At 37.8% G+C, this 25,599-nt stretch overlaps 1 protein-coding gene across 1 annotated transcript; it reads left to right on the forward strand.

Annotated features, from left to right (window-relative positions):
- Positions 1-9,138: 9,138 nt before the first annotated feature.
- On the forward strand, positions 9,139-25,380 carry LOC134289025 (zinc finger and BTB domain-containing protein 17-like). The gene is made up of 6 exons (XM_062855014.1): positions 9,139-9,365; positions 9,428-9,803; positions 12,220-12,754; positions 12,810-13,005; positions 13,106-13,458; positions 24,619-25,380. Exons 1-6 carry the CDS (start codon positions 9,252-9,254, stop codon positions 25,184-25,186), a joined length of 2,142 nt encoding a protein of 713 aa, XP_062710998.1. The 5' UTR covers positions 9,139-9,251; the 3' UTR covers positions 25,187-25,380.
- Positions 25,381-25,599: the final 219 nt, after the last annotated feature.

Raw genomic sequence — 25,599 nt, forward strand, 5'->3', positions numbered from 1 at the left:
CTTGCTAAGTTGCTAAATGCTTTATTTCTATCATAATTTGAGCAAAATGGGAAGTTTGAATGAGTGTTATCATCTTTTGTGAACATAATCTTTCGGTCACATATTTTTTCTTGTTAATTGGCATCGTTAAAGGTTGAAAATCAACTATGGCGAATTATTAGGTACTATAGCCATAACTGGTACACCTACGCAATAAAATGCACTGACTGAAGCAAAGGTCACTTTATGAAGAAGACTAGAAGCACTGCTAAAACTTGAAAGAAACTGTTAGGGGTGCAACTCACGGATGGAGGCATATTTATGCATAACAGTGTGAGTGAAGCTTAATACCCATACCAACATACTCATATCCTTTAATATACCGATCACCAGTTTACTATTATGTGCTAAATAGTTCTGTTGAACAAAATGCTATTCGACATTTTTTTACACTATGCTTGTTTTGTACCAATACTGTCAGGTAATGAATTGTCATACAGAGAACTAGCACATACAGTGTATCAAAGAATTGTCCGTACAGCAATATTTTGGTCAAAATAAAATTTCATTCAATTGATCATAACTTTTTCATATATCAATCAAATACGCTGAAATTTTGATCAATCATGTACCATATATCAAAGCTCCATTTGTAAAATTTTGAGCGAGATCGAATAAGTTTTCTGAAAGTTATAGAACTTTTAGTAAAACTTATAAAATGTTTGAACACATTTTTAAAACATTATATCTCAATATGTACTCGATGAAACTTTTTCTTTTTTTTTGTGATACAGCTTATACTTAAGGCACAGACTTAACTTGTCTGTGCTTAAGGCTTTCATATGCAGCTTCGTTTGAGTTTTCATATTTTTGTAGTGAATATAAAACATCAAAAGTAGCTGCATATGAAAGCCTTAGGTATCAGCTGTAACACAAAAAAAAATGAAAAAGTTTCATCGAGTACATGCTGAGATATGATGTTTAAAAACTGTGTTCAAAAATTTACTAAATTTACTAAGTTTTACTAAAAGTTCTATACTTTTCAGTAAACTTATTCGATCTCGCTCAAAATTTTACCAATGGAGCTTCGATATATGGTGCTTGATTGATCAAAGTTTCAGCGAATTTGATTGATGTATAAAAAAAGTTTAGATCAATTGAATGAAAATTTATTTTGACCAAACAATTGCTGTACGGACAATTGATTGATACACTGTAGGATAGAAGTTTACTACGTCATATGCGTCAGTTCCTGTCATATCAGACGAGAAATAGCCAATCATTATAGATATTCCTACTTACTTTTGCCAATATCTCATCAAATGGAAGCAAAAATATATGGACTATCAATAACAAGCCCCTGTAGCACTGGAAATTAAATAATTACGCGAAATCTCACATTTCAATTTCACTCCACTTACGAGTTGAACACTTTTCAACAACATGTTGTCTTCGTCTAGGGAGGTTGCTTGCATACCTACCCGGGCAGAGTTCAAGTACTGACGATCAAAATGTGATATTGGCTTGTTTGAAATATGAGGTAAAAGTACTGAAAATAATAGCAAAAAATTGTTCTTGATCCTTCCAACCAATTGCAAAATATGATATTTCTGGAGTTCGATTTGAATAGGTCGTATGTGCTGTTGTCGATATAAAATTCGATCAGTTTATTTTAGTCATTTTAGCAATATGGCAGATATTTTTCAAACTTTTAATGATGGAACAGAAAGCCTGTTTTGTGAGGATTCTGCTGTATGTATCAACTTTGCTCAATTTCAACGGTTTTCGCTATAATAAGCGAATCCAACTGATCGAATTTTTAATCGACAAAAGCACATACGACCTATTCAAATCGAGCTCCAGATTTGAAGATCAATCAAATAGCTCACTGCTATTGGTTAGATCAGTGGTTCCCAACCTTTTTAAGGTGGCGACCCCCTTTAAGAATTGTCAAAACATCTGCGGCCCAATGAAAGTTTTTGAAAAAAAAAAATGAATTAAATGAACCAAACCCAAACCAAACCGATTTTTTGGGTACAGTGACGTAGCCAGAAATTTACTGTGGGAGGGGTTTTCGACGGTCAATGATACGTTTTTTTATTCGACACTCTCATTTCGTAAACAATGATGTCATGTACATTCAACTTGAGTCATAGCTGAAAAATAGCGGCGCAGCCGAAAAAATTTCTTCTGAAGGCGTTTTATACTGCAAAATTGTTCCTACATTTGTGGCTTTTGGGGGTGACGGTATACAAAATTTTAAATTGGTATAATTTGCACAAAATAGAATAAATTTTTTACAATTTTTTGGTAACATTGCGGCCCCCATGGACTGGCTTCACGGCCCCCCAGGGGGCCGCGGACCACCGGTTGGGAACCCGTGGGTTAGATCTTACCAAGAGCTAAATGTGCTATGATGATGATGTTCCAGGAGTAAAATTGAGATAGATTATATTATTTTTTCAGTACTTTTACCTCTTATCTCAAACAAATAAATATCACTTTTTGTTCTTCATATCAAAATATGCTATTATTGAACTTTTTTCCTCTGTTCGGGTATGTGGGCATAGATTTTCTGTATACCAAACATCGTATATCACAACCACTGAGAAAGATTTCCTCGTTGCACTGTGATGGCGTATTATTATCTGATAGGACAACATATGAAATAAGAAATATTTTAACCGATATTCGGAAGCTACATCCATCTCAATTTGGAAGCTTTCTGCCTAAAGGTACTTTGAACTCATGATTTGTTTTGGATTGCGAAGAGTTTGACCGACTTTTCGAATAAACACCTACGGTCAAATCATAATTTTTGATCATCTATCGATGACGTTTGACGTTGGTATACGAAGAGGTCAAAGTTATTGAATAACTAATATTCTTTACTACCCGAAGAGCGAGCATTCAAATGATATCTTCTTCTTATTGTCCTACCATCCCTATTGTGACAAGGTCTTGCGCGAAGTTCCTCCGATTTCCCCGATCTTTTAGCGCTCCCAGCTCTTCTTCGACCGCGTGCGTTCGCCGTCGTCCATGAAGTTCCGACCTCTGCCTGGTTGTTTTTGATATTCTTTCATCCAACATTCGCACAAGACGTCCACCCCACTCAAGTCTGCCGTTTCACAATAATCGCATGAGAGACATCGTATATGTGCATCGTATCTACATATATACAGCCATTCCATAGAAAAACGATATAGTGCATCTCCGATTGTCGTGAAACTTGGTGGGCTTGTAGCTCTTCGGAAATAATTAGACCCGTATTTTTTTATTTCGTCATTAGGGTGACCAATTTTCATATAGGGTGGTCCAAAAAATCAAGGTTTTTCAAAACTAAAAATTTTAAAAATTAGTAACTTTTGAACCAGGAGCGGACCTGGTGTGATGGTTAGAACACTTGACTATCACGCCGAGGACCTGGGATCGAATCCCACTCCCGACAAACTCACAAAATGTGGGTTCTTCCTTCGGAAGGGAAGTAAAGCGTGGGTCCCGAGATGAACTAGCCTAGGGCTAAAAATCTCGTTAACACAGATAAAAAAAAAAAAATTTTGAACCATTTGACCGATTTTCAACTTCTTTTTTTTATTTGAAAGCTATTGAATTGTAGTTTTCAGGAAAAATACGTTAAAGGGGCTAAAATGTAAAGAGTACTATGAAATATGCAAATATATTAGTTTTTTCACGTTTTCATGGTCTCGGGACCAAAGAGGTACCCTGGTTTTATATTTTTATCAGAAAATTCAGGAAATTTGGCGTAACATATCAAAAAATCAGAAATGTATGTTGTTTTGTTTTTGGGATATGATTTTTTGAATATAGAGAGTCATATATTTTAGTACTAGCTACTCTAAAATTGCTTGAAATTGCAAATTCTCATAAAACTATGCATAGCATTGCTTTTAAAAGTGATTTCTGGTGGTTTTGGTATCCATAATATTATAAGGAATCAAAATATAATCAAATTTAAAAAAGTGTCTTGTATGGGAAAATTTGTCCTTTTATTTTCAAAAAATCATATCTCAAAAACTAAAAACCACACATCTCTGATTTTTTGATATGTTACGCCAAATTTCCTGAATTTTCCGATAAAAATATAAAACCAGGGTACCTCTTTGGTCCCGAGACCATAAAAACGTGAAAAAACTAATATATTTGCATATTTTATAGTACTCTTTACATTTTAGCCCCTTTCACGTATTTTTCCTGAAAACTACAATTCAATAGCTTTCAAACAAGAAAAAGAAGTTTGAAATCGGTCAAATGGTTCAAAAGTTACGATTTTTTTGAAAATTTTTAGTTTTGAAAAACCTTAATTTTTTGGACCACCCTATATGAAAATTGGTCACCCTAATGACGAAATAAAAAATATGGGTCTAATTATTTCCGAAGAACTACAAGCCCACCAAGTTTCACGACAATCGGAGATGCACTATATCGTTTTCTATGAAATGGCTGTATACATACATGGTAGGTTCGTAGTGCTTTGAAAATAATTAGACCCGTATTTTCTTTTATTTCGCCATTAGGGTGACCAATTTTCAGATAGGGTGATCCTAAAAATTAAGGTTTTCAAAAACTAAAAATTTTCAAAAAATCATAACTTTCGAACCAGTTAACCGATTTTAAACTTCTTTTTTTTTGTTTGTTATTGAGTTCTAGTTTTTAGGAAAAATGCGATGAAAAAAATATTCAACTATATTAGTTTTTTCATGGTCTCGGTAACCTGTTTTAATATTTTTATCAGATAACTTAGGCGTACATATCAAAAAATCAGAGAGGTAAGTTTTCATTTTTCGAGATATGATTTTTTGAAAATAAATGGCTACATTTTCCCACACAAAATTTAGTTTTTAAAAACCTTGATTTTTAGGATCAACCTATTTGAAAATTGGTCACCCCAATGGTGAAATAAAAAGAATAAGTCTAACTATTTTCGAAGAACTACGAACTCATCAAGTTTCACGACAATCGCAGTTGCACTATATCGTTTTTCTATGGAATGGCTGTATGTGTAAAAATGAATTTCTGTCTGTCTGTCTGTCTGACCCTTATGCATTCGGAAACTACTGAACCGATGGACGTGATATTTTGTATGCAGTGGAGCATGGGGCCGGGAAAGGTTCGTAGTGTGAGAATCCCTCCCCCCTCCGGAAAGAGGGGCTCCCATACAGATGAAGTTGTGGGCGCTGTATGACGAAAAACACAGCACTACGATGTTTGCCGGGACAGCTAGTGACAACATAAAAGCATACATTGAACATATAAGAATTAGTGCGTTACATTGGGTCCGAAGTGATTACATGTGTCTACAGAAGGTTTCAGAGACGTTCAGGTTTCGGATGTATACGAGGGTGTTTCAGAGAATTTTCTGGGACATTTCTGGGGAGCTACAGAAAGTTCCGGAGCGTTTTCAGAGAATTTGATGGACGCACTGAAAGTTAAAATGACATTCTAACGCTTCTGAAACTCCCCCTGAAGACCCCGTGAAGTTCTCCTGAGAGCCGGTGATGACTCCTTAAACCGCTCTGAAACCTTTAAACCTTTAACCTTTAAAGCCTTTAAATGCCTTGAGAAGCCTCCGAAATTCGTAGCCTCGTAGCCGTGCGATTATTGGCACCAAGCTTCTAATCGCACCATGCTATGGGGTGAGGGTTCGATTCCCGCTCCGGGCGATGAAACTTTTCGTGAGAATAGTTTCTTCTCCGTATCCACTGGTGCATGCTCCGTGTGTTCCTTGTCTAATGTTTAATTTCATTCAGTCTGTACAGCATCTGGCTGAAGACGGTGTCCGCGTCTTTTTTTTTTAAAGAAAGAAATTCACTAAGAAACTACCTTCAAAGCCCTCTAAAATTTTGTTTATCATCTTCAGTGTCTCGTACTTGATTCGATCTTGCAGTTGAAGTCAAAATAGGTATCTGTCATAGGATACAAACACGAATATGGATATAAACGGAATAGCATAAAACTCGATTTTGATTTAGGTTTGGCTAAACCATAGCCAAAGACCAAACTTTGTCATAGCCGCAAATAACTAAGATTATAGAGCGAAACCACACCTTGAATTTTAAAAAACACAAATCTAAAGAACCAAATGTCGTACAGCGCTGAAAAGCTTATCGATTGCTTAGCTGCTGGTGGCGAAGCAAAAGAAGCAAAAGAAGCAAAAGAAGCAAAAGAAGCAAAAGAAGCAAAAGAAGCAAAAGAAGCAAAAGAAGCAAAAGAAGCAAAAGAAGCAAAAGAAGCAAAAGAAGCAAAAGAAGCAAAAGAAGCAAAAGAAGCAAAAGAAGCAAAAGAAGCAAAAGAAGCAAAAGAAGCAAAAGAAGCAAAAGAAGCAAAAGAAGCAAAAGAAGCAAAAGAAGCAAAAGAAGCAAAAGAAGCAAAAGAAGCAAAAGAAGCAAAAGAAGCAAAAGAAGCAAAAGAAGCAAAAGAAGCAAAAGAAGCAAAAGAAGCAAAAGAAGCAAAAGAAGCAAAAGAAGCAAAAGAAGCAAAAGAAGCAAAAGAAGCAAAAGAAGCAAAAGAAGCAAAAGAAGCAAAAGAAGCAAAAGAAGCAAAAGAAGCAAAAGAAGCAAAAGAAGCAAAAGAAGCAAAAGAAGCAAAAGAAGCAAAAGAAGCAAAAGAAGCAAAAGAAGCAAAAGAAGCAAAAGAAGCAAAAGAAGCAAAAGAAGCAAAAGAAGCAAAAGAAACAAAAGAAGCAAAAGAAGCAAAAGAAGCAAAAGAAGCAAAAGAAGCAAAAGAAGCAAAAGAAGCAAAAGAAGCAAAAGAAGCAAAAGAAGCAAAAGAAGCAAAAGAAGCAAAAGAAGCAAAAGAAGCAAAAGAAGCAAAAGAAGCAAAAGAAGCAAAAGAAGCAAAAGAAGCAAAAGAAGCAAAAGAAGCAAAAGAAGCAAAAGAAGCAAAAGAAGCAAAAGAAGCAAAAGAAGCAAAAGAAACAAAAGAAGCAAAAGAAGCAAAAGAAGCAAAAGAAGCAAAAGAAGCAAAAGAAGCAAAAGAAGCAAAAGAAGCAAAAGAAGCAAAAGAAGCAAAAGAAGCAAAAGAAGCAAAAGAAGCAAAAGAAGCAAAAGAAGCAAAAGAAGCAAAAGAAGCAACAGAAGCAAAAGAAGCAAAAGAAGCAAAAGAAGCAAAAGAAGCAAAAGAAGCAAAAGAAGCAAAAGAAGCAAAAGAAGCAAAAGAAGCAAAAGAAGCAAAAGAAGCAAAAGAAGCAAAAGAAGCAAAAGAAGCAAAAGAAGCAAAAGAAACAAAACTAGCTAAAGAAGCATAATACCATCGATTCCATCAACTCAAAATTGACTAGATGCACGCAACTTTGGGTGGAAAGAACCTACGGAATTCTTTTGTTCCTCCGTGTTGAAATGAAAAATAAGACTGATTAGAAATTAGTCTTTTGAGACATTTCGACGAAAACGAGTCTTTTTATGTTTCGCGATACAAGTTGGTTAAAATAACTAACTCCAACATTTTTGTGGCCTGGAAATTTATTTTAATCTTTTCGAACACAACAGATGCCGTGCAACCACCGACTAAACCGACGTGCCACTCGATTCCGAGACTTGACCGAAAACATTACACGGTAAATTCAAATTGCAGTGATCGCTTGTGTCAAATTGAAAGTGACGTTTAGCCCGTCATGACATTTATACAGCCGGCGTCGCGGCGTCTTGATCAAACGCTGTGTAAACAAAAATACGTGATGGCCAATCTGCAGCTTCGCGTGGCCTCAGAATGGAGCATTACTGCAACTACGGGATACTTAAGAATTCTAGGGAGCAATTAAGGATGTTATTTTAAATGTCCCAGCCTGAACATAAATCCAAACATTGGTGGCTGTTACCATCTGCACACTACATTCCCATCGGATTATGCAAGCGTCGCGACGATGATGCTGCTCCTGCTGCCGTTTTAGTGACGCTGACTGGGCTGACTACTATTTCAACTTTTATTTATTTGAAAAAAGAAAATCTCCCAGAAGTCAATACTTAAATGAATTAGGCACAATAATAAATGTGCTTTCGGAAAATTAAGATATGAAATTGTGTTCTGATAAAATCAGCAGAGTGGCTGCAGTATGACGAAGGCATGACCACCGACGACGGCGACGCCGCGGAATACAAACAAACACTCTACGTTTAAACCAATCAAAGTATGAAATTCTGTAAGATTATTGAGTCTTTTACGCTCCTTAAAAGTTTTGTTTTGAACATAGTTCGTGAATCTCCTCTCCTCTCTCCTCTCCTCTTCTTGGCGTAACGTCCTCACTGGGACAAAGCCTGCTTCTCAGCTTAGTGTTCTATGAGCACTTCCACAGTTTTTAACTGAGAGCTTCCTCTGCCAATGACCATTTTGCATGTGTATATCGTGTGGCAGGCACGAAGATACTCTATGCCCAAGGAAGTCGAGGAAATTTCCTTTACGAAAAGATCCTGGACCGACCGGGAATCGAACCCGTCACCCTCAGCATGGTCATGCTGAATACCCGTGCGTTTACCGCCTCGGCTATATGGGCCCGTTCGTGAATCTATCTTTTCTTAGTTTATCATAAGAAATTTTGGTAATTATTATGAAATAAACAGCATTATCCAATGTTTGAAAAATCTGTTCATTCCAGCACACCTATGGGTGGCATTATTTCAGAGTGTTCGAAATATTTCGGCCAAAATAGTTCTGAACCAAAATCAACAGATGGCGCTAGTTTTCAACGGTTTTTATTTTAAAATTTTGGACGAGAATTTCATGAACCTTTGCACTAGCTGGCATGTCGGTTCGTCGGTGGTGCAACATCCGATGCCCGCTTAACCTCCAGTGCGACCAAATCATGAAATATTTCATACCTACCCAAGTGTGAATCACCCCTCGCATTCGTGGTCGAAGTGAGCCCTTGACACAGAACGTTGCAAGCTGAACATTTGAAAAAGGCTTGATTTAGTGAAAGTTTATTTTACTTTTTTTTTCCTTTTTGCAATGATTAGGAAAAACTTGAGATAGCTTTTAAGGTATTCTGAATTTCATTCTACCCTTAAGAAAAAAAAATGACTTCTGCAAACAGCTAGCAACAAACATATGGAGGCTACCACGCAAGTCACTAATATGAACTTGGCCCATAACTAAAGTACCGCTTGTTTTGTTGTTGTATGATGGCCAAATGTCAGATTTGTTATTGTTTACATCGGTAAAAATTTGTGGATTTCGGTGCAACTGTATCAATTTGTTGTGAAAATCGAGTAATTAATATCGTTTGAGCTGTGTTTTATGTACAAAAGACTGGTCCAATCATGTTGAGCAACTGGAGAAATTGGTGCCGTTTGTGTGCCAACGAGTGTGCCGTTTACAAGCTGGAATCGCTTGACGAGCTGAACGAAATAACGATGAGGCATTTTAAGTTCTCGGTGAGCTCGATGGGAATCGATGGGAAAGTGTCTGTTTATCATGCTTTTTGGGTACATTTTAGCTCCAGGAACTAAACGATGTATGCAATTGTGTCTGCGAGGAGTGCTACAACTTCATCAACAAGCTGGATCGATTTAAGGAGCGCTGCCTGCAGACCAGTAAAATGCTGGTGGAACTTAGTTCTGCCTGCACCGAGGATGACGAGCTGTTGGAAAGTGATGTACAGGATCTGCGGTTTCGCTTTTTGAGTGATTCCATTCTGACGGCAGCTGATGTAGAGCAAGAGGATAAGCCGCTTGTGCCTGGTATGGCACTGGCAGCGCAGGATGATGTACCTGCTTCTTCCAGTTTTGAACAACCTGTGGACACAAATGATATGGTCGCGCAGAACCTGGTTGAGCTGAGAATTGAGAAAATGTCGCCTGGTAAACGGAAAAGTAAGTTATTCTAACTTTTCATCATATTGTCCATTTTACGAGCCGATTTTATGAATGAAAATTTGACAGGGGGTAGCGTCCCAACCCGTGTAAATCAATATCATCATCAACATTGCTTTCACTTCATTAAATGTGGTTGTAGCCACACTGGTGGTGATCGATTGATGCATAAAATATCTGATGATGGCTGAAGTTGAGTAGGCCGAAACGTTATGTATTATCGAGTTTTAGTGTGTGTTTTCACCGAAAATAATCAACAATCGTAATATATAAGATTCGACGGTGACAAAACTCCACTAAGCAGCAGTGTTGGTAAAAACTCAAATCTCATGGTTGAGTTGTTTCACGCACGATTCTTGACTCGCCAAACTCACCGCCGAAAAAATCATTCATGAGTTGACTCGTGGTTTCACTCATTGCTTTATATCTTGGTGTTCTTATTATTTACATCGAAGTTTTTAGAATTGCATGATAGAACAAAAGCAAATCTAGCGTACAACAACTATGAATGTCATTCAAATTGATTTGGATTCGTTTTACAAGCAAACGAGATTTCGGCGCTTGACCGATTACCGATATTTTTAGCCCTAGGCTAGTTCATCTCGGGACCCACGCTTTACTTCCCTTCTGAAGGAAGAACTCAGATTTTGTGAGTTTGTCGGGGGTGGGATTCGATCCCAGGTCCTCGGCGTGATAGTCAAGTGTTCTAACCATCAAACCAGGTTCGCATCGCCAAAAAAAACTATCTCTAAAATAAGTCACAGTCACTGTATGATACAGGGTGCGGCAGGAAAAAATGCGAAAAGTTCAAGGCACTATTACACGCTAAATATGGGTTATATATTACTATTTTTTTCATGACAGTGTATCAGTCAATGTCTATATTCTTGAACTGCAAAATAAAAATGAACATATTTTATGTTTAACATGTGATAATGTAAGCCTAATAAGCGGGTATCAATAAACTGCGCGCCCAATGGTCATTAAACAAAATGACTATAACAGTAAAAAAATTATATTAAATTCAATGAAAAACTAGACCACACTGACCCAAACCCATGTAGTTTCACATACTAGATGAAATAAGTACATATATTTGATGATATTGTAGAGAAAATTAGAATTTTTGTTTTATCAGACACGAAATTTAGCGACCTGTGTACTTTTCTGCGGTTTGAAAATACTGATTGTCTTCAGTTTCAGGCGCCACCGTGTAAAGGTCAGTGACCAAAATGGGAAAATTTTTGATTAACTTTTCAGAAAACTTGCCTATTGAAGATCATGGAACGTTGAAACATAGATTGGTTAACGTCAAATGGACGAAAATAAAGTTTTAAGTTGAAAAACACTTTCGCATTTTTTCCTGCCGCATACTGTAAGTAAAAGTTTGCGTTCGAATTACATTACTTCCGTTGAGTAGTGAAGAAGAGGCCAACCATTTTTATTAAGCAATGATGCATATGTATGCGCTTAGGGGCTGTCCATAAACCACGTGGTCATGAGGGGGGGGGGGTTCGGCCAAAGACCATTTTGTATGGACAAATAAAAAATTTTGTATGGACAAATGACCACGCGGGGGGGGGGGGGGGGGGGGGTTTGAAAAGTCCCAAAAAAATGACCACGTGGTTTATGGACAGCCCCTTATTCTCGATTCAGTGACACACATACAGATACAGAGGAAGAAGGCAGGACTTTCATAATCTGTTTGTGAAATATAACTATTAGGGTAAGTGTGCCGATCGTTGTGGTAATAAGGTAAATTAATTCAAAAAAATATGATCGTACCATCTAATGAACGGTTTCAAAACGTTGATCGGTTGTTTTCTATCCATATTTGCTGGGAAAAATATGAAAACTAACGTTTCTCTCTGTTTCCGATCAATAATCGTATACCACAACAATAGGCACACTGTTCCTATTATGGAGGTAAAATTTAATTTCGGTTCCTAATGTTGCGGTATCCCATTGAAATCATATGGAATACCGCAACATTAGGAACACTACCGCAACAATAGGAACACAGCAGCAAACATATTAAGGAAAATATTTTTTTAAACTAGGTTTTTGGGCAAAACTTAAGCACACAAAAAGTGCAATCTTATAAATTAAGCATAATACATCTATCAAAAATGCCTTTTGGAAACATTTCAGTCGAAAAAGTGCTCAAATGCCACTACCGCAACATTAAGTACTACCACAACGAAGGGAACAATTACCCTATGTGGTAGAATATGACTTTATTTTTGAACATTATAATATTATTCCATAAAGACCATGGAAGTTTTTGCTTTCTAATAATAAACCGGGAATCAATGCCATTGATACAAAATCTTGTCATGCTATAATATAACTTTGGACTTATTTTAAAATAATGTTTAACCTACAGATATTTATGCTTGTTTCAAATCACTTTCAGAGCGAATGAGAGAAGAAATTACGCTGTCAGATAAAGAGATGGAAAACGAGAAAAATGACATGTTAGAACATATTGTTCAAGAAGACAGGCTTCTCACAGATTTACCAGATACAGGATTCAGCGAACTGAGTAGCAATGTTCGATTAATGCATGATTCTTCAGATACTGACGACAACGGAGAAAATCTCCAAGACGATGACTATAACATGTTGGATGAACTGGATACAGATAGTGAGACGGATATTGCTGAAGTTTATGATGCCAACACGGATGCAAAACAAAAGAAATCATCCAGTGGTGGAAACTCAAAACCGCCGCTTAAAACAAGATGTGAAATCTGTGATAAATCGTTTCGCACTCGATCGATGTACGTACTGCATTTACAAACCAAGCATCCCGACTCCGAAGAGCTCTCGTTCGCTTGCAGTAGCTGCCCGAAACGGTTTCCATCGGAAAGAAAAGCCAAAATGCACGAGTTGGTGCACCTTCCGAATGAACAGAAGCTGGTTCATCCTTGCAAATATTGTGATAAGAAGTATGTAATCTTATGTATTTGTGGGAACTGTTCATTAAAATACATTTATTCCTAGATTCAGCAAATTGGTAAATGTTCAGGCACATATCAAAGCGGTTCACATAGGAGAGCGGCCGTACATTTGTGAGGAATGTGGAAAGGCTTTTAGCACTAAAGGAGCATTGAAGGAGCATCAAATCACCCACAGCGATGAAAAACCCTACCAGTGTGCTCATTGTCCTAAGAAGTTTAAAAACTTACCTCGGCTTAAGGTAAGCATAAAAAGATATGAACCATTTTTCCAAACTACGTTTGTCATAACTCCATCAAACTTGCCAAGTATACCGCTGATTTTTTTAAAACTTATTTCAGACACACGAAGACACCCACAACGACACACTCTACGTTTGTCCGCATTGTGGGCTACAGTTGAACACAAAACGAACGTTGAAAATGCACATGGTTGTGCATTCGGACCAGAAAAAGTTCAAATGTCAGTACTGCGGTAACGAGTACAAACGATCAAAGGCGCTGAAAAACCATTTGATACTGCATACCGGCCTGAGGCCATATCAGTGTCCGTTTTGCGAGAAAACTTTTGCCAATGGGTCTAACTGCAGGAGTCATAAGAAGAAGGCACACCCGCAGGAATTGGCCGCACTGGAGGCTTCCGGAGAGCATTCTAGGGCAACGAATATTCCTAAGCTGGACCAGTTGCAGCCCAAGTGAGTATTTTGAAAATATTAACAAACGATTTTTAGGGCCCCATTGTACATGAACGGACAAATTTTCAATTCAGCAGGTCGATATCAATCCAGGATTACCTTTGTGATTGCGCTTTGTGTTGAGCGAATGTTCGACTTAATTGACCAAATATTTGTCGTATGTAACGATTACATTAATGTTTGATTGTTTGAACGTTGAGACGCAAATGCAAGTCAATTTTCATACTGAAAATGTTTTTTTTTGCCCCCACATACTCAACTTTCTCTTTTGTTTTGTGAAAAAAAGAAAAACATCCTCTTAAATGATATTATGATCTATTTTTTCCCTTGTAAATTGTTCCAGTAAATCTTTGTCCAAAAGTTCTTGAAATGTTTTAGTGCCATTGAAACCCCTTTGGACGCTTTTCATAGGCTCCAAAAGCCCCTTGAAACGAACTTGGAATCCCCTTTAAACGCTCCGAAACCTCTAGGAACGCCCTTAAAATGTTTCTGAAACCTTCTGACACTCTCTTAATAGATATTTACTAGGTTTAATCACCGCATGACTTTATCATAATTAATTTTAATTGGCTTTTTTCGGTGATATGAATACTACTCGAAGTAAGAGGGAGTAAGGAAAGTAATGAAAGAATACGGTGGATAGATACGCAAGCGAGCGATAAGAGAAATTGAACAGAAATTGAAATTAACAGAGGGCACTTGTTTGAGCAACCGAAGTTTTATTAGTTTTTGCTAATTGGATTCTATATTTACTAGGTTTATCGCTCGCTTGCGTATCTATCCACCGTATTCTTTCATTACTTTCCTTACTCCCTCTTACTTCGAGTAGTATTCATATCACCGAAAAAAGCCAATTAAAATTAATTATGACTCTCTTAATATGACTCTCTTAATAGACTCTGAATAGACTGGAAATTAATATTTTCCAGGAACTCATTCAGAAACTGTTGTTGGAATGAGGGATAGGAACACCCACTTGGAAAGAGTTACATTCACTTGATATTTTCTCAGCTCAGAAGTATGCTATCAAAAAACAGTGTATGGAGCACTTTTACCTTGTGGTTTTATCTAAAACTTTGCCGAATACATTGAGGATCGCACACGCATACCAAAGTTGTGATAGGGCTATGAAGGCGAGTCTCCACGAGGTGAATTACACTCACCTCGTGGAGAGTTGACTTCAACGCTCTGTCACGACTTTGGAATGCGTGTGCGACCCTTACTTTATTTGAAAAATTTTGAGACAAAATCATAATAAAAGTGCTTCATACACTGTTTTTTAATAGCATGTTTCTGAGATGAGAAAACAGCTAGTGAGTGTAACTCTTTCCAAGTGAGTGTTCCCATCCCTGGTTGGAATTTCCTCTGGTTGATTCCTTCATGTCCATATAGGGTCTTGTGCCATTTGGGCAGGTGCCCCTCTTTGGGACTTGCCGCTATAACTAAATCGAGTATATACCTTATAACTTATTTTTTGGCACACGGTGAAATACGTACACTGTCTAACCCTACACTAAAATTCAAATCAATTGGTTCGAAAGTTATAGCGGCATGTGCCCAAAATAGGAACACCTGCCAAAATGGTACAAGACCCTATTTAGGGATTCTCTAAGGTATTTATTTAAAATATTATCTTGAAAACTCTCTAGAGATTGTTGTGGACGTTCCTCGAGGGGTAACTCCAGAAGTTCCTCCAGGATTCTACCAAGAATTGCTTAGGTTTTTTCCGAACATTTCTATCAGAAATTTTACTGGTGTTGCTTAAGGGTTTTCTCCGAAGAACTTCTTATCAACTCCTGTAGAATTTTCTATAGAATCTGTTCATTTGCATTTTTTCAAGAAAAAAATCAAGAAATTCGTCTTTGATTACCAACAGAGGGTTCTCCAGTTCTCCTAGATATTCCTTTGAAGATTCCTTAAAAAATCACTTTTTTCAGAAATTTCTTCAGTAGTTCTCTAAAGATTTCATCCAAGATTTGTTTTTGCTTCTGCAGGATTTTCTTCAGAAATGCCATCCTTCAGGCATTTTCGTATACTACTTCATTCAGAAATTGTATAAGAATTTCTTCTAAGAATAACTCCAGAGGCATCACTACGAGTTCTTCCAAGGATTCATTCTAAAAATCCTCAAGGCAACACCAGAATTGTATTGCGGAATTTGTTAAAGAATTCCCTCAGTAGTTTTTCTGAATCTTTTTTAGGAAATTTCTTTGGAAATTCCTTCACTACGAATTTCTTCAAAAATTCGTCCAAAACTTTCTCAAGCCTTTTTTTGTTGGAATTACAGCCAGTGTTTCTTGAGAAGTTTCTTATGGTTGTTTTCTAAGGAGGTATCTTAAGGATTATTTTTTCAGGAATTCTACCAGACATTCATCTAAGATATCCTCCAGAGAAACTTTAGAAGTTGCTTCAGGATTTTTCGTTCAGCAAATTTCCAAGAATATCGTCTAGGAATTTTCAAAGATATTACCCAGAGTTTTTAAAGTGATTCGTTCAGACAATTCATTTGGTATTTCATTAGAAATTCCTTCAGTGGTTCTTTCAAGAAATCTTCCAGTTATTTAGTGCAATTTCTGGAAGAACTTCTGAAAAAATCCCCGGAGAAAAATCTGAAGCAACTCCTGCAGGAATCTCTGAAGGAAACCCAGGTCATGTTTGACAGAACCGCAGGAGCCATTTCTAAATATAATCTATGAAGGAATTTCTGCAGGAATCCCCAAGTGAATTTCTCAAAGAATTCTTGGAGAAACGCTTGAAACATTTTTCCGAACGAATCACTTTACGAAAATCGAGGTATTTCTGAAAACTCTATGGAAGATCTTTGAAAAAATCCCTTCCTGATATTCCAGAAGAAATCTACAAAATTCTGAAGAAGTTTCTGTATTTATTTTTGAAGGCATACTTGCAGCAATTTCTGAAGCAATCGAACCAGGAATTTCGAAAGAATCCCTGAAGGTATTTTCGAAAAATCCCCGTAAAATCTTAGAAAGTACCTACTCTTGAATGAATATCCTGAGGAATACCTTAAAAAATTTCAGGGATATTCGTGGAAGAATCCTAAGAGGAATTCCCGAAGGACTGCCTGGAGAAATACCTGGAAATACTCTTCGGGAAACCCTTTGTGGAATTCCTAGAATATTAGGGATTTTTTTTGGAAAATTCTTTGAGCATTTTCTGAAAATATTCCAGGAGCAATCTGTGAAAGATTTTCTGAATGAATTCCTGTAGGAATACCCAGGGAAACATGTAGATATGCTCCTGTAAAGCTCCCTAGACGAAACCCTAGAGATATTTCTAGAGGAATTCCTGTACAAATTCATAGGAAATATATATGAGTAAATTCCCTGAAGAATCCATGGGGGAAACTCATGGAGCTAGCCTTAGAGGATATGCTGAAGAAATTTCTGAGGAAATATATGGAGGAATATCCAGAGGAAATGCTGAAGAAATATCCGTATGAAGCTGCAGAATTCTTGTAGCATTTTTTGAAAAAAAAAATTGCTGTGGGAGTTTTGCATTTAATTTCTGGAGCAATTCCTGAATAAATCCCTGGAGGACTTCTTGGAGAAATACCTGCTGAAGAAACCCGTGGAAAATTTTCTGGAGAAACCACTAGAAGAGTTTATAAAAAAATATTAGAAAGAATTTCTGAAGGAACCTCTGTTGACCATTTTTAATTAATAATTTCTGGAGACATTTCCGAAGGATTTCTAAGCAAAATTTCTAAACCATTTCTAAGCAAAATTTCTAAACAATTCCTAGACAAATTTCTAAAGCAATTCCTATTGGAGTTTCAGAAAGAACCCATGGAAATTCAGCTAAGATGCTGCCCATAAACTACGTAGACTCATTTTTGGCGATATCAGACCCCTTCCCCGTTGAATTTTGTCCATACAAAATTTTCGAAATTTTTATGAACCGTAGACTTTGGCCAGACCTCTACCTGTCGCCCTAAAGTATGGTATAGTTTATTGACAGGCACTGAAAGAATTCTTGTAGAAATTTCTGGAGAAATTCTTGAGAGAATATCTGAAGAAAGCCCTGGAGATATTTCCCAAAGAATCTTTGGAAGATCTTCAGAAGTAACCATAGAAGGAGTTTCTAAAAGAAACCTTGGGATATGATAAAACCGAACTCCTGGAGTGATTTCTGAAGGAACGCATGGATCAATTTTTGAAGGAATCCATAGAACTTTTTTCTAGAGGAATTCTTGGAGAAATTTCTGGAGGATCCTCAAAAAAAGATTCTGAAGAAAATGCTCAGGGAAGTTTTTAGATAGTAACGAAATCAGGAATGTCAATGGTTAAACACTGGAACCTCTTTCTATGCATATGGCTGGAGGTGCATAAATTATAAATGAGTATAAACATAAAAAAGCATAAAGAGGGAAATTCATGCATAAATTAAGTTTGGGCTTCAATGTGGGAATCTAATTCACGAGAACAGGTCTTGCTCCAGGTCATTCGAGATGGGGCTAAGGGGGCTTCCAGAAAGTACGCAGAGAGCCCAAAAAAGGTGGTTCCAAGGGGCTTCAGGGGCGTTTCAGAGGGTTGTTTCAAAAGGTTTAAGGAGCCTTTCAAGGGCGTTATGTCATGATTGTTTGGCGGTTTATTGGGATTAAGGGGAATTCAGGGGTATTTCAATAGTATTAAAAGGGTTTCAGGGGCGTTTCAAAAAGCTTAAAGGTCAATCAGGGGACCTCAGGAACTTTTAAATGACGTTGCAAGGGGTTTGAGGAACGTTTCAAGGTATTTGAGAGTCATTTCAGATAATTTTAGGGTGTTTCAGGAACATTTATGGGACGTTCCTAGAGATTTTACGGGAGTTTGATAGCATTTCAGGGGTGTTTCAAGGGGTTTTCAGGTGTGTTTCAGGGGGCTTATGAAGCCTATTGAAGACGTCCAAAGGGGTTTTAGAGGCATTTCAAATTGGTTGTGATGTTTTTAACGACTTTCAATGGGATTATGGAGGTATCAGGGGCGTTTCGAGGCATTTCAGGTCATGGTCGTTTCAGGGAGTTTCACTAAGATATCGTGAAGGGGTCTCTAAAAATCCATGGAAACTTCCTGAAATGCCTCCAAGATCCATCTGAAACCATGTAACGCACCTGGCACACTCCGAAACCACCGAAAACTCCTCCGTAACGATTTCGTAACGCCTTAGAAATTCAGGGGCGTTTCAGGGGGATGTTCCAGGGGTTTCAGGAGCCTTTTAAGGGCGTTCTATCAGCTTTCGTTGGCGTTTTAATCGAATTCAGGGGCATTTCAATAGTATTAAGGTGGTTTCAGGTACGTTTCAAGGGGCTTTAAGGGCAATCCAAGGAATCTTAGGAGCATATGAAAGGCGAAGTTTGAGGGGCGTTTCAAGGCATTTCAGAGTCTATTAAGAGAGTCATAATTAATTTTAATTGGCTTTTTTCGGTGATATGAATACTACTCGAAGTAAGAGGGAGTAAGGAAAGTAATGAAAGAATACGGTGGATAGATACGCAAGCGAGCGATAAACCTAGTAAATATAGAATCCAATTAGCAAAAACTAATAAAACTTCGGTTGCTCAAACAAGTGCCCTCTGTTAATTTCAATTTCTGTTCAATTTCTCTTATCGCTCGCTTGCGTATCTATCCACCGTATTCTTTCATTACTTTCCTTACTCCCTCTTACTTCGAGTAGTATTCATATCACCGAAAAAAGCCAATTAAAATTAATTATGACTCTCTTAATAGACTCTGAAATGCCTTGAAACGCCCCTCAAACTTCGCCTTTCATATGCTCCTAAGATTCCTTGGATTGCCCTTAAAGCCCCTTGAAACGTACCTGAAACCACCTTAATACTATTGAAATGCCCCTGAATTCGATTAAAACGCCAACGAAAGCTGATAGAACGCCCTTAAAAGGCTCCTGAAACCCCTGGAACATCCCCCTGAAACGCCCCTGAATTTCTAAGGCGTTACGAAATCGTTACGGAGGAGTTTTCGGTGGTTTCGGAGTGTGCCAGGTGCGTTACATGGTTTCAGATGGATCTTGGAGGCATTTCAGGAAGTTTCCATGGATTTTTAGAGACCCCTTCACGATATCTTAGTGAAACTCCCTGAAACGACCATGACCTGAAATGCCTCGAAACGCCCCTGATACCTCCATAATCCCATTGAAAGTCGTTAAAAACATCACAACCAATTTGAAATGCCTCTAAAACCCCTTTGGACGTCTTCAATAGGCTTCATAAGCCCCCTGAAACACACCTGAAAACCCCTTGAAACACCCCTGAAATGCTATCAAACTCCCGTAAAATCTCTAGGAACGTCCCATAAATGTTCCTGAAACACCCTAAAATTATCTGAAATGACTCTCAAATACCTTGAAACGTTCCTCAAACCCCTTGCAACGTCATTTAAAAGTTCCTGAGGTCCCCTGATTGACCTTTAAGCTTTTTGAAACGCCCCTGAAACCCTTTTAATACTATTGAAATACCCCTGAATTCCCCTTAATCCCAATAAACCGCCAAACAATCATGACATAACGCCCTTGAAAGGCTCCTTAAACCTTTTGAAACAACCCTCTGAAACGCCCCTGAAGCCCCTTGGAACCACCTTTTTTGGGCTCTCTGCGTACTTTCTGGAAGCCCCCTTAGCCCCATCTCGAATGACCTGGAGCAAGACCTGTTCTCGTGAATTAGATTCCCACATTGAAGCCCAAACTTAATTTATGCATGAATTTCCCTCTTTATGCTTTTTTATGTTTATACTCATTTATAATTTATGCACCTCCAGCCATATGCATAGAAAGAGGTTCCAGTGTTTAACCATTGACATTCCTGATTTCGTTACTATCTAAAAACTTCCCTGAGCATTTTCTTCAGAATCTTTTTTTGAGGATCCTCCAGAAATTTCTCCAAGAATTCCTCTAGAAAAAAGTTCTATGGATTCCTTCAAAAATTGATCCATGCGTTCCTTCAGAAATCACTCCAGGAGTTCGGTTTTATCATATCCCAAGGTTTCTTTTAGAAACTCCTTCTATGGTTACTTCTGAAGATCTTCCAAAGATTCTTTGGGAAATATCTCCAGGGCTTTCTTCAGATATTCTCTCAAGAATTTCTCCAGAAATTTCTACAAGAATTCTTTCAGTGCCTGTCAATAAACTATACCATACTTTAGGGCGACAGGTAGAGGTCTGGCCAAAGTCTACGGTTCATAAAAATTTCGAAAATTTTGTATGGACAAAATTCAACGGGGAAGGGGTCTGATATCGCCAAAAATGAGTCTACGTAGTTTATGGGCAGCATCTTAGCTGAATTTCCATGGGTTCTTTCTGAAACTCCAATAGGAATTGCTTTAGAAATTTGTCTAGGAATTGTTTAGAAATTTTGCTTAGAAATGGTTTAGAAATTTTGCTTAGAAATCCTTCGGAAATGTCTCCAGAAATTATTAATTAAAAATGGTCAACAGAGGTTCCTTCAGAAATTCTTTCTAATATTTTTTTATAAACTCTTCTAGTGGTTTCTCCAGAAAATTTTCCACGGGTTTCTTCAGCAGGTATTTCTCCAAGAAGTCCTCCAGGGATTTATTCAGGAATTGCTCCAGAAATTAAATGCAAAACTCCCACAGCAATTTTTTTTTTCAAAAAATGCTACAAGAATTCTGCAGCTTCATACGGATATTTCTTCAGCATTTCCTCTGGATATTCCTCCATATATTTCCTCAGAAATTTCTTCAGCATATCCTCTAAGGCTAGCTCCATGAGTTTCCCCCATGGATTCTTCAGGGAATTTACTCATATATATTTCCTATGAATTTGTACAGGAATTCCTCTAGAAATATCTCTAGGGTTTCGTCTAGGGAGCTTTACAGGAGCATATCTACATGTTTCCCTGGGTATTCCTACAGGAATTCATTCAGAAAATCTTTCACAGATTGCTCCTGGAATATTTTCAGAAAATGCTCAAAGAATTTTCCAAAAAAAATCCCTAATATTCTAGGAATTCCACAAAGGGTTTCCCGAAGAGTATTTCCAGGTATTTCTCCAGGCAGTCCTTCGGGAATTCCTCTTAGGATTCTTCCACGAATATCCCTGAAATTTTTTAAGGTATTCCTCAGGATATTCATTCAAGAGTAGGTACTTTCTAAGATTTTACGGGGATTTTTCGAAAATACCTTCAGGGATTCTTTCGAAATTCCTGGTTCGATTGCTTCAGAAATTGCTGCAAGTATGCCTTCAAAAATAAATACAGAAACTTCTTCAGAATTTTGTAGATTTCTTCTGGAATATCAGGAAGGGATTTTTTCAAAGATCTTCCATAGAGTTTTCAGAAATACCTCGATTTTCGTAAAGTGATTCGTTCGGAAAAATGTTTCAAGCGTTTCTCCAAGAATTCTTTGAGAAATTCACTTGGGGATTCCTGCAGAAATTCCTTCATAGATTATATTTAGAAATGGCTCCTGCGGTTCTGTCAAACATGACCTGGGTTTCCTTCAGAGATTCCTGCAGGAGTTGCTTCAGATTTTTCTCCGGGGATTTTTTCAGAAGTTCTTCCAGAAATTGCACTAAATAACTGGAAGATTTCTTGAAAGAACCACTGAAGGAATTTCTAATGAAATACCAAATGAATTGTCTGAACGAATCACTTTAAAAACTCTGGGTAATATCTTTGAAAATTCCTAGACGATATTCTTGGAAATTTGCTGAACGAAAAATCCTGAAGCAACTTCTAAAGTTTCTCTGGAGGATATCTTAGATGAATGTCTGGTAGAATTCCTGAAAAAATAATCCTTAAGATACCTCCTTAGAAAACAACCATAAGAAACTTCTCAAGAAACACTGGCTGTAATTCCAACAAAAAAAGGCTTGAGAAAGTTTTGGACGAATTTTTGAAGAAATTCGTAGTGAAGGAATTTCCAAAGAAATTTCCTAAAAAAGATTCAGAAAAACTACTGAGGGAATTCTTTAACAAATTCCGCAATACAATTCTGGTGTTGCCTTGAGGATTTTCAGAATGAATCCTTGGAAGAACTCGTAGTGATGCCTCTGGAGTTATTCTTAGAAGAAATTCTTATACAATTTCTGAATGAAGTAGTATACGAAAATGCCTGAAGGATGGCATTTCTGAAGAAAATCCTGCAGAAGCAAAAACAAATCTTGGATGAAATCTTTAGAGAACTACTGAAGAAATTTCTGAAAAAAGTGATTTTTTAAGGAATCTTCAAAGGAATATCTAGGAGAACTGGAGAACCCTCTGTTGGTAATCAAAGACGAATTTCTTGATTTTTTTCTTGAAAAAATGCAAATGAACAGATTCTATAGAAAATTCTACAGGAGTTGATAAGAAGTTCTTCGGAGAAAACCCTTAAGCAACACCAGTAAAATTTCTGATAGAAATGTTCGGAAAAAACCTAAGCAATTCTTGGTAGAATCCTGGAGGAACTTCTGGAGTTACCCCTCGAGGAACGTCCACAACAATCTCTAGAGAGTTTTCAAGATAATATTTTAAATAAATACCTTAGAGAATCCCTAAATAGGGTCTTGTACCATTTTGGCAGGTGTTCCTATTTTGGGCACATGCCGCTATAACTTTCGAACCAATTGATTTGAATTTTAGTGTAGGGTTAGATAGTGTACGTATTTCACCGTGTGCCAAAAAATAAGTTATAAGGTATATACTCGATTTAGTTATAGCGGCAAGTCCCAAAGAGGGGCACCTGCCCAAATGGCACAAGACCCTATATGGACATGAAGGAATCAACCAGAGGAAATTCCAACCAGGGATGGGAACACTCACTTGGAAAGAGTTACACTCACTAGCTGTTTTCTCATCTCAGAAACATGCTATTAAAAAACAGTGTATGAAGCACTTTTATTATGATTTTGTCTCAAAATTTTTCAAATAAAGTAAGGGTCGCACACGCATTCCAAAGTCGTGACAGAGCGTTGAAGTCAACTCTCCACGAGGTGAGTGTAATTCACCTCGTGGAGACTCGCCTTCATAGCCCTATCACGACTTTGGTATGCGTGTGCGATCCTCAATGTATTCGGCAAAGTTTTAGATAAAACCACAAGGTAAAAGTGCTCCATACACTGTTTTTTGATAGCATACTTCTGAGCTGAGAAAATATCAAGTGAATGTAACTCTTTCCAAGTGGGTGTTCCTATCCCTCATTCCAACAACAGTTTCTGAATGAGTTCCTGGAAAATATTAATTTCTAAAGAAAACCCCTAGAGGAATCTCTGGATGAATCTCCGTGAAAAAAAATGCACCATTAAAAGAATTCTTTGGAGAAATCCAAGTAAAGCCGTGGGTCCTGAAATAAACTAGCTTTGAGATCGCGTTAATAGTTCGATGTCGATCCCAACCCCGGCACTTCCGTCATTTGCTCTTTCCCCTTGAGAACAGCTGACACTGACCCTCTTCAGAGTCCATGGCTCAAACGGAATCGGATACATGGACATCGGCGAACGGCACTTCATAATGGATCCCTAATCGGACTTCGGACTGAAAAAATGAACAACCAACAGTCACACATCAACATCCTCGTGCTCATCATTCTACCATGATAGGGTAAAAAGTGAAAGCAGCGCAACGGCAATCAGTGCGATATATTTAGTAGAATTAGAATAGAATACATTTAGGCGCTGTACAAAGTGTAAGTACAGCTTCCAATTGTAATCGCTCACGCAGTGCCCTAGTGGACAAAAGAGCTGTAAATTATGTTAAGTGATTGAAGAAATAATAGTCCCGTTAATTAAAATACATATATGAAAAAGCTGCATAACAGTTTGGATGACACAGAATAACTTTAATCTGTATAAATCGCCACCTTTTCTGAAATATATAAGTGATCTTTGGAGTAGTTTGAGTGATCTACACAATCCCAGAAGAACTTTGAAAACATGAAAATTAATTTTTAAAATTTTGAACCAAATTGGGTGTAGAGAGTATGTTTTTCTATATGGTACAGTTATGCGTCCGACGGCGAAATAATGCTTGCCCTGTTAAAAAAGTGCAAATGTTCCATCTATGGTGCAATCCCACTGCAAATTGCATATCATTGGAAAATGCTTTTATTTATATGTCGGAATGAATACGTCATCTTCTTTATTCCCAATATCCACTTCCCATCATATAACATTAATCTCGTCGATGTTTCACCTAATCCAACCATTTTTCCGCAGACCACATCAAATGGCATCGCTTCCGGGTACACAAACAGCTCCACCCACCGCAGCAACGGCACTGATCCAACCACCGAGCAGCGAGGATACAAGTACCACTCTCCCAGCATCCACCGCAAGTCAACAACAGCAGCATCAGCAGCAGGCAACAGCGGCGACGATAATTGCCACCGCTTCGCCCTCTGCCACCTCTTCCACCACCACCCTAGTAGAAGTACCGAGCAGTTCGGAAGAGCTGGTGCTACATCGTGGCGTTCGCTTGGTTACTGCCTACTTTCATTCGCAAAACGAACCACCCCCGTTGAACATCCTTTCGACGGCAAACATCAAACAGGACGACGTCCCTACTGGTATCGTGGCGGCTGCTGCTGCTGCAATTGGCGGCCGGCTACAACAGTCTGTTATGGATCAGGGTCGTGGTGTTGGTTTCCAACCGACGTTGGTGATCCGGCAGCAGGAACCCAGAGCTGCTGCAGTGAGCCCGCCTACGGAACAAGTCCAGCTGACGACCGTGTCCGAGGTGGTTAGCCTTCCGCCGTTGCAGCTCATTTCGACGAATAATTTGTGAGATGCAACTGCTCTTCGTTGTGGTTAACTGGAGAGGTAGAGTACTGTTTTCGTTTGATTTTTTATTTGTGTTTTATTGTTTCGATTTTACGAAACGAACTTTGTGAATAGTTGTATTAATTGTAAAATTATTCCTGCTTACTTGATTAAAGTTAATTGCATTAGTGCAATCTAATATAAAAAAAACATTACTAATAGAGATGTGCATTGATGAAATTAAAAGAAAGAAAATTTGCCCTCTTTGAGCGAGTTTTAAGTATAACAACATTACCCAAAACAATCAACGAAAGAATTAAAAAAAACCCAAATTAATCCACCTAGTGGTGATAATGCCTTTCTCGTCGTATATGTTCTCACGACCTTTTCGTCGACGTAAGTCAAAGTGTTCCTAAATCCTGATATTTAAAAAAAACA

The sequence above is a fragment of the Aedes albopictus genome, chromosome 2 (assembly GCF_035046485.1).
Source record: "Aedes albopictus strain Foshan chromosome 2, AalbF5, whole genome shotgun sequence".
Taxonomy (NCBI): Eukaryota; Metazoa; Arthropoda; class Insecta; order Diptera; family Culicidae; genus Aedes; species Aedes albopictus.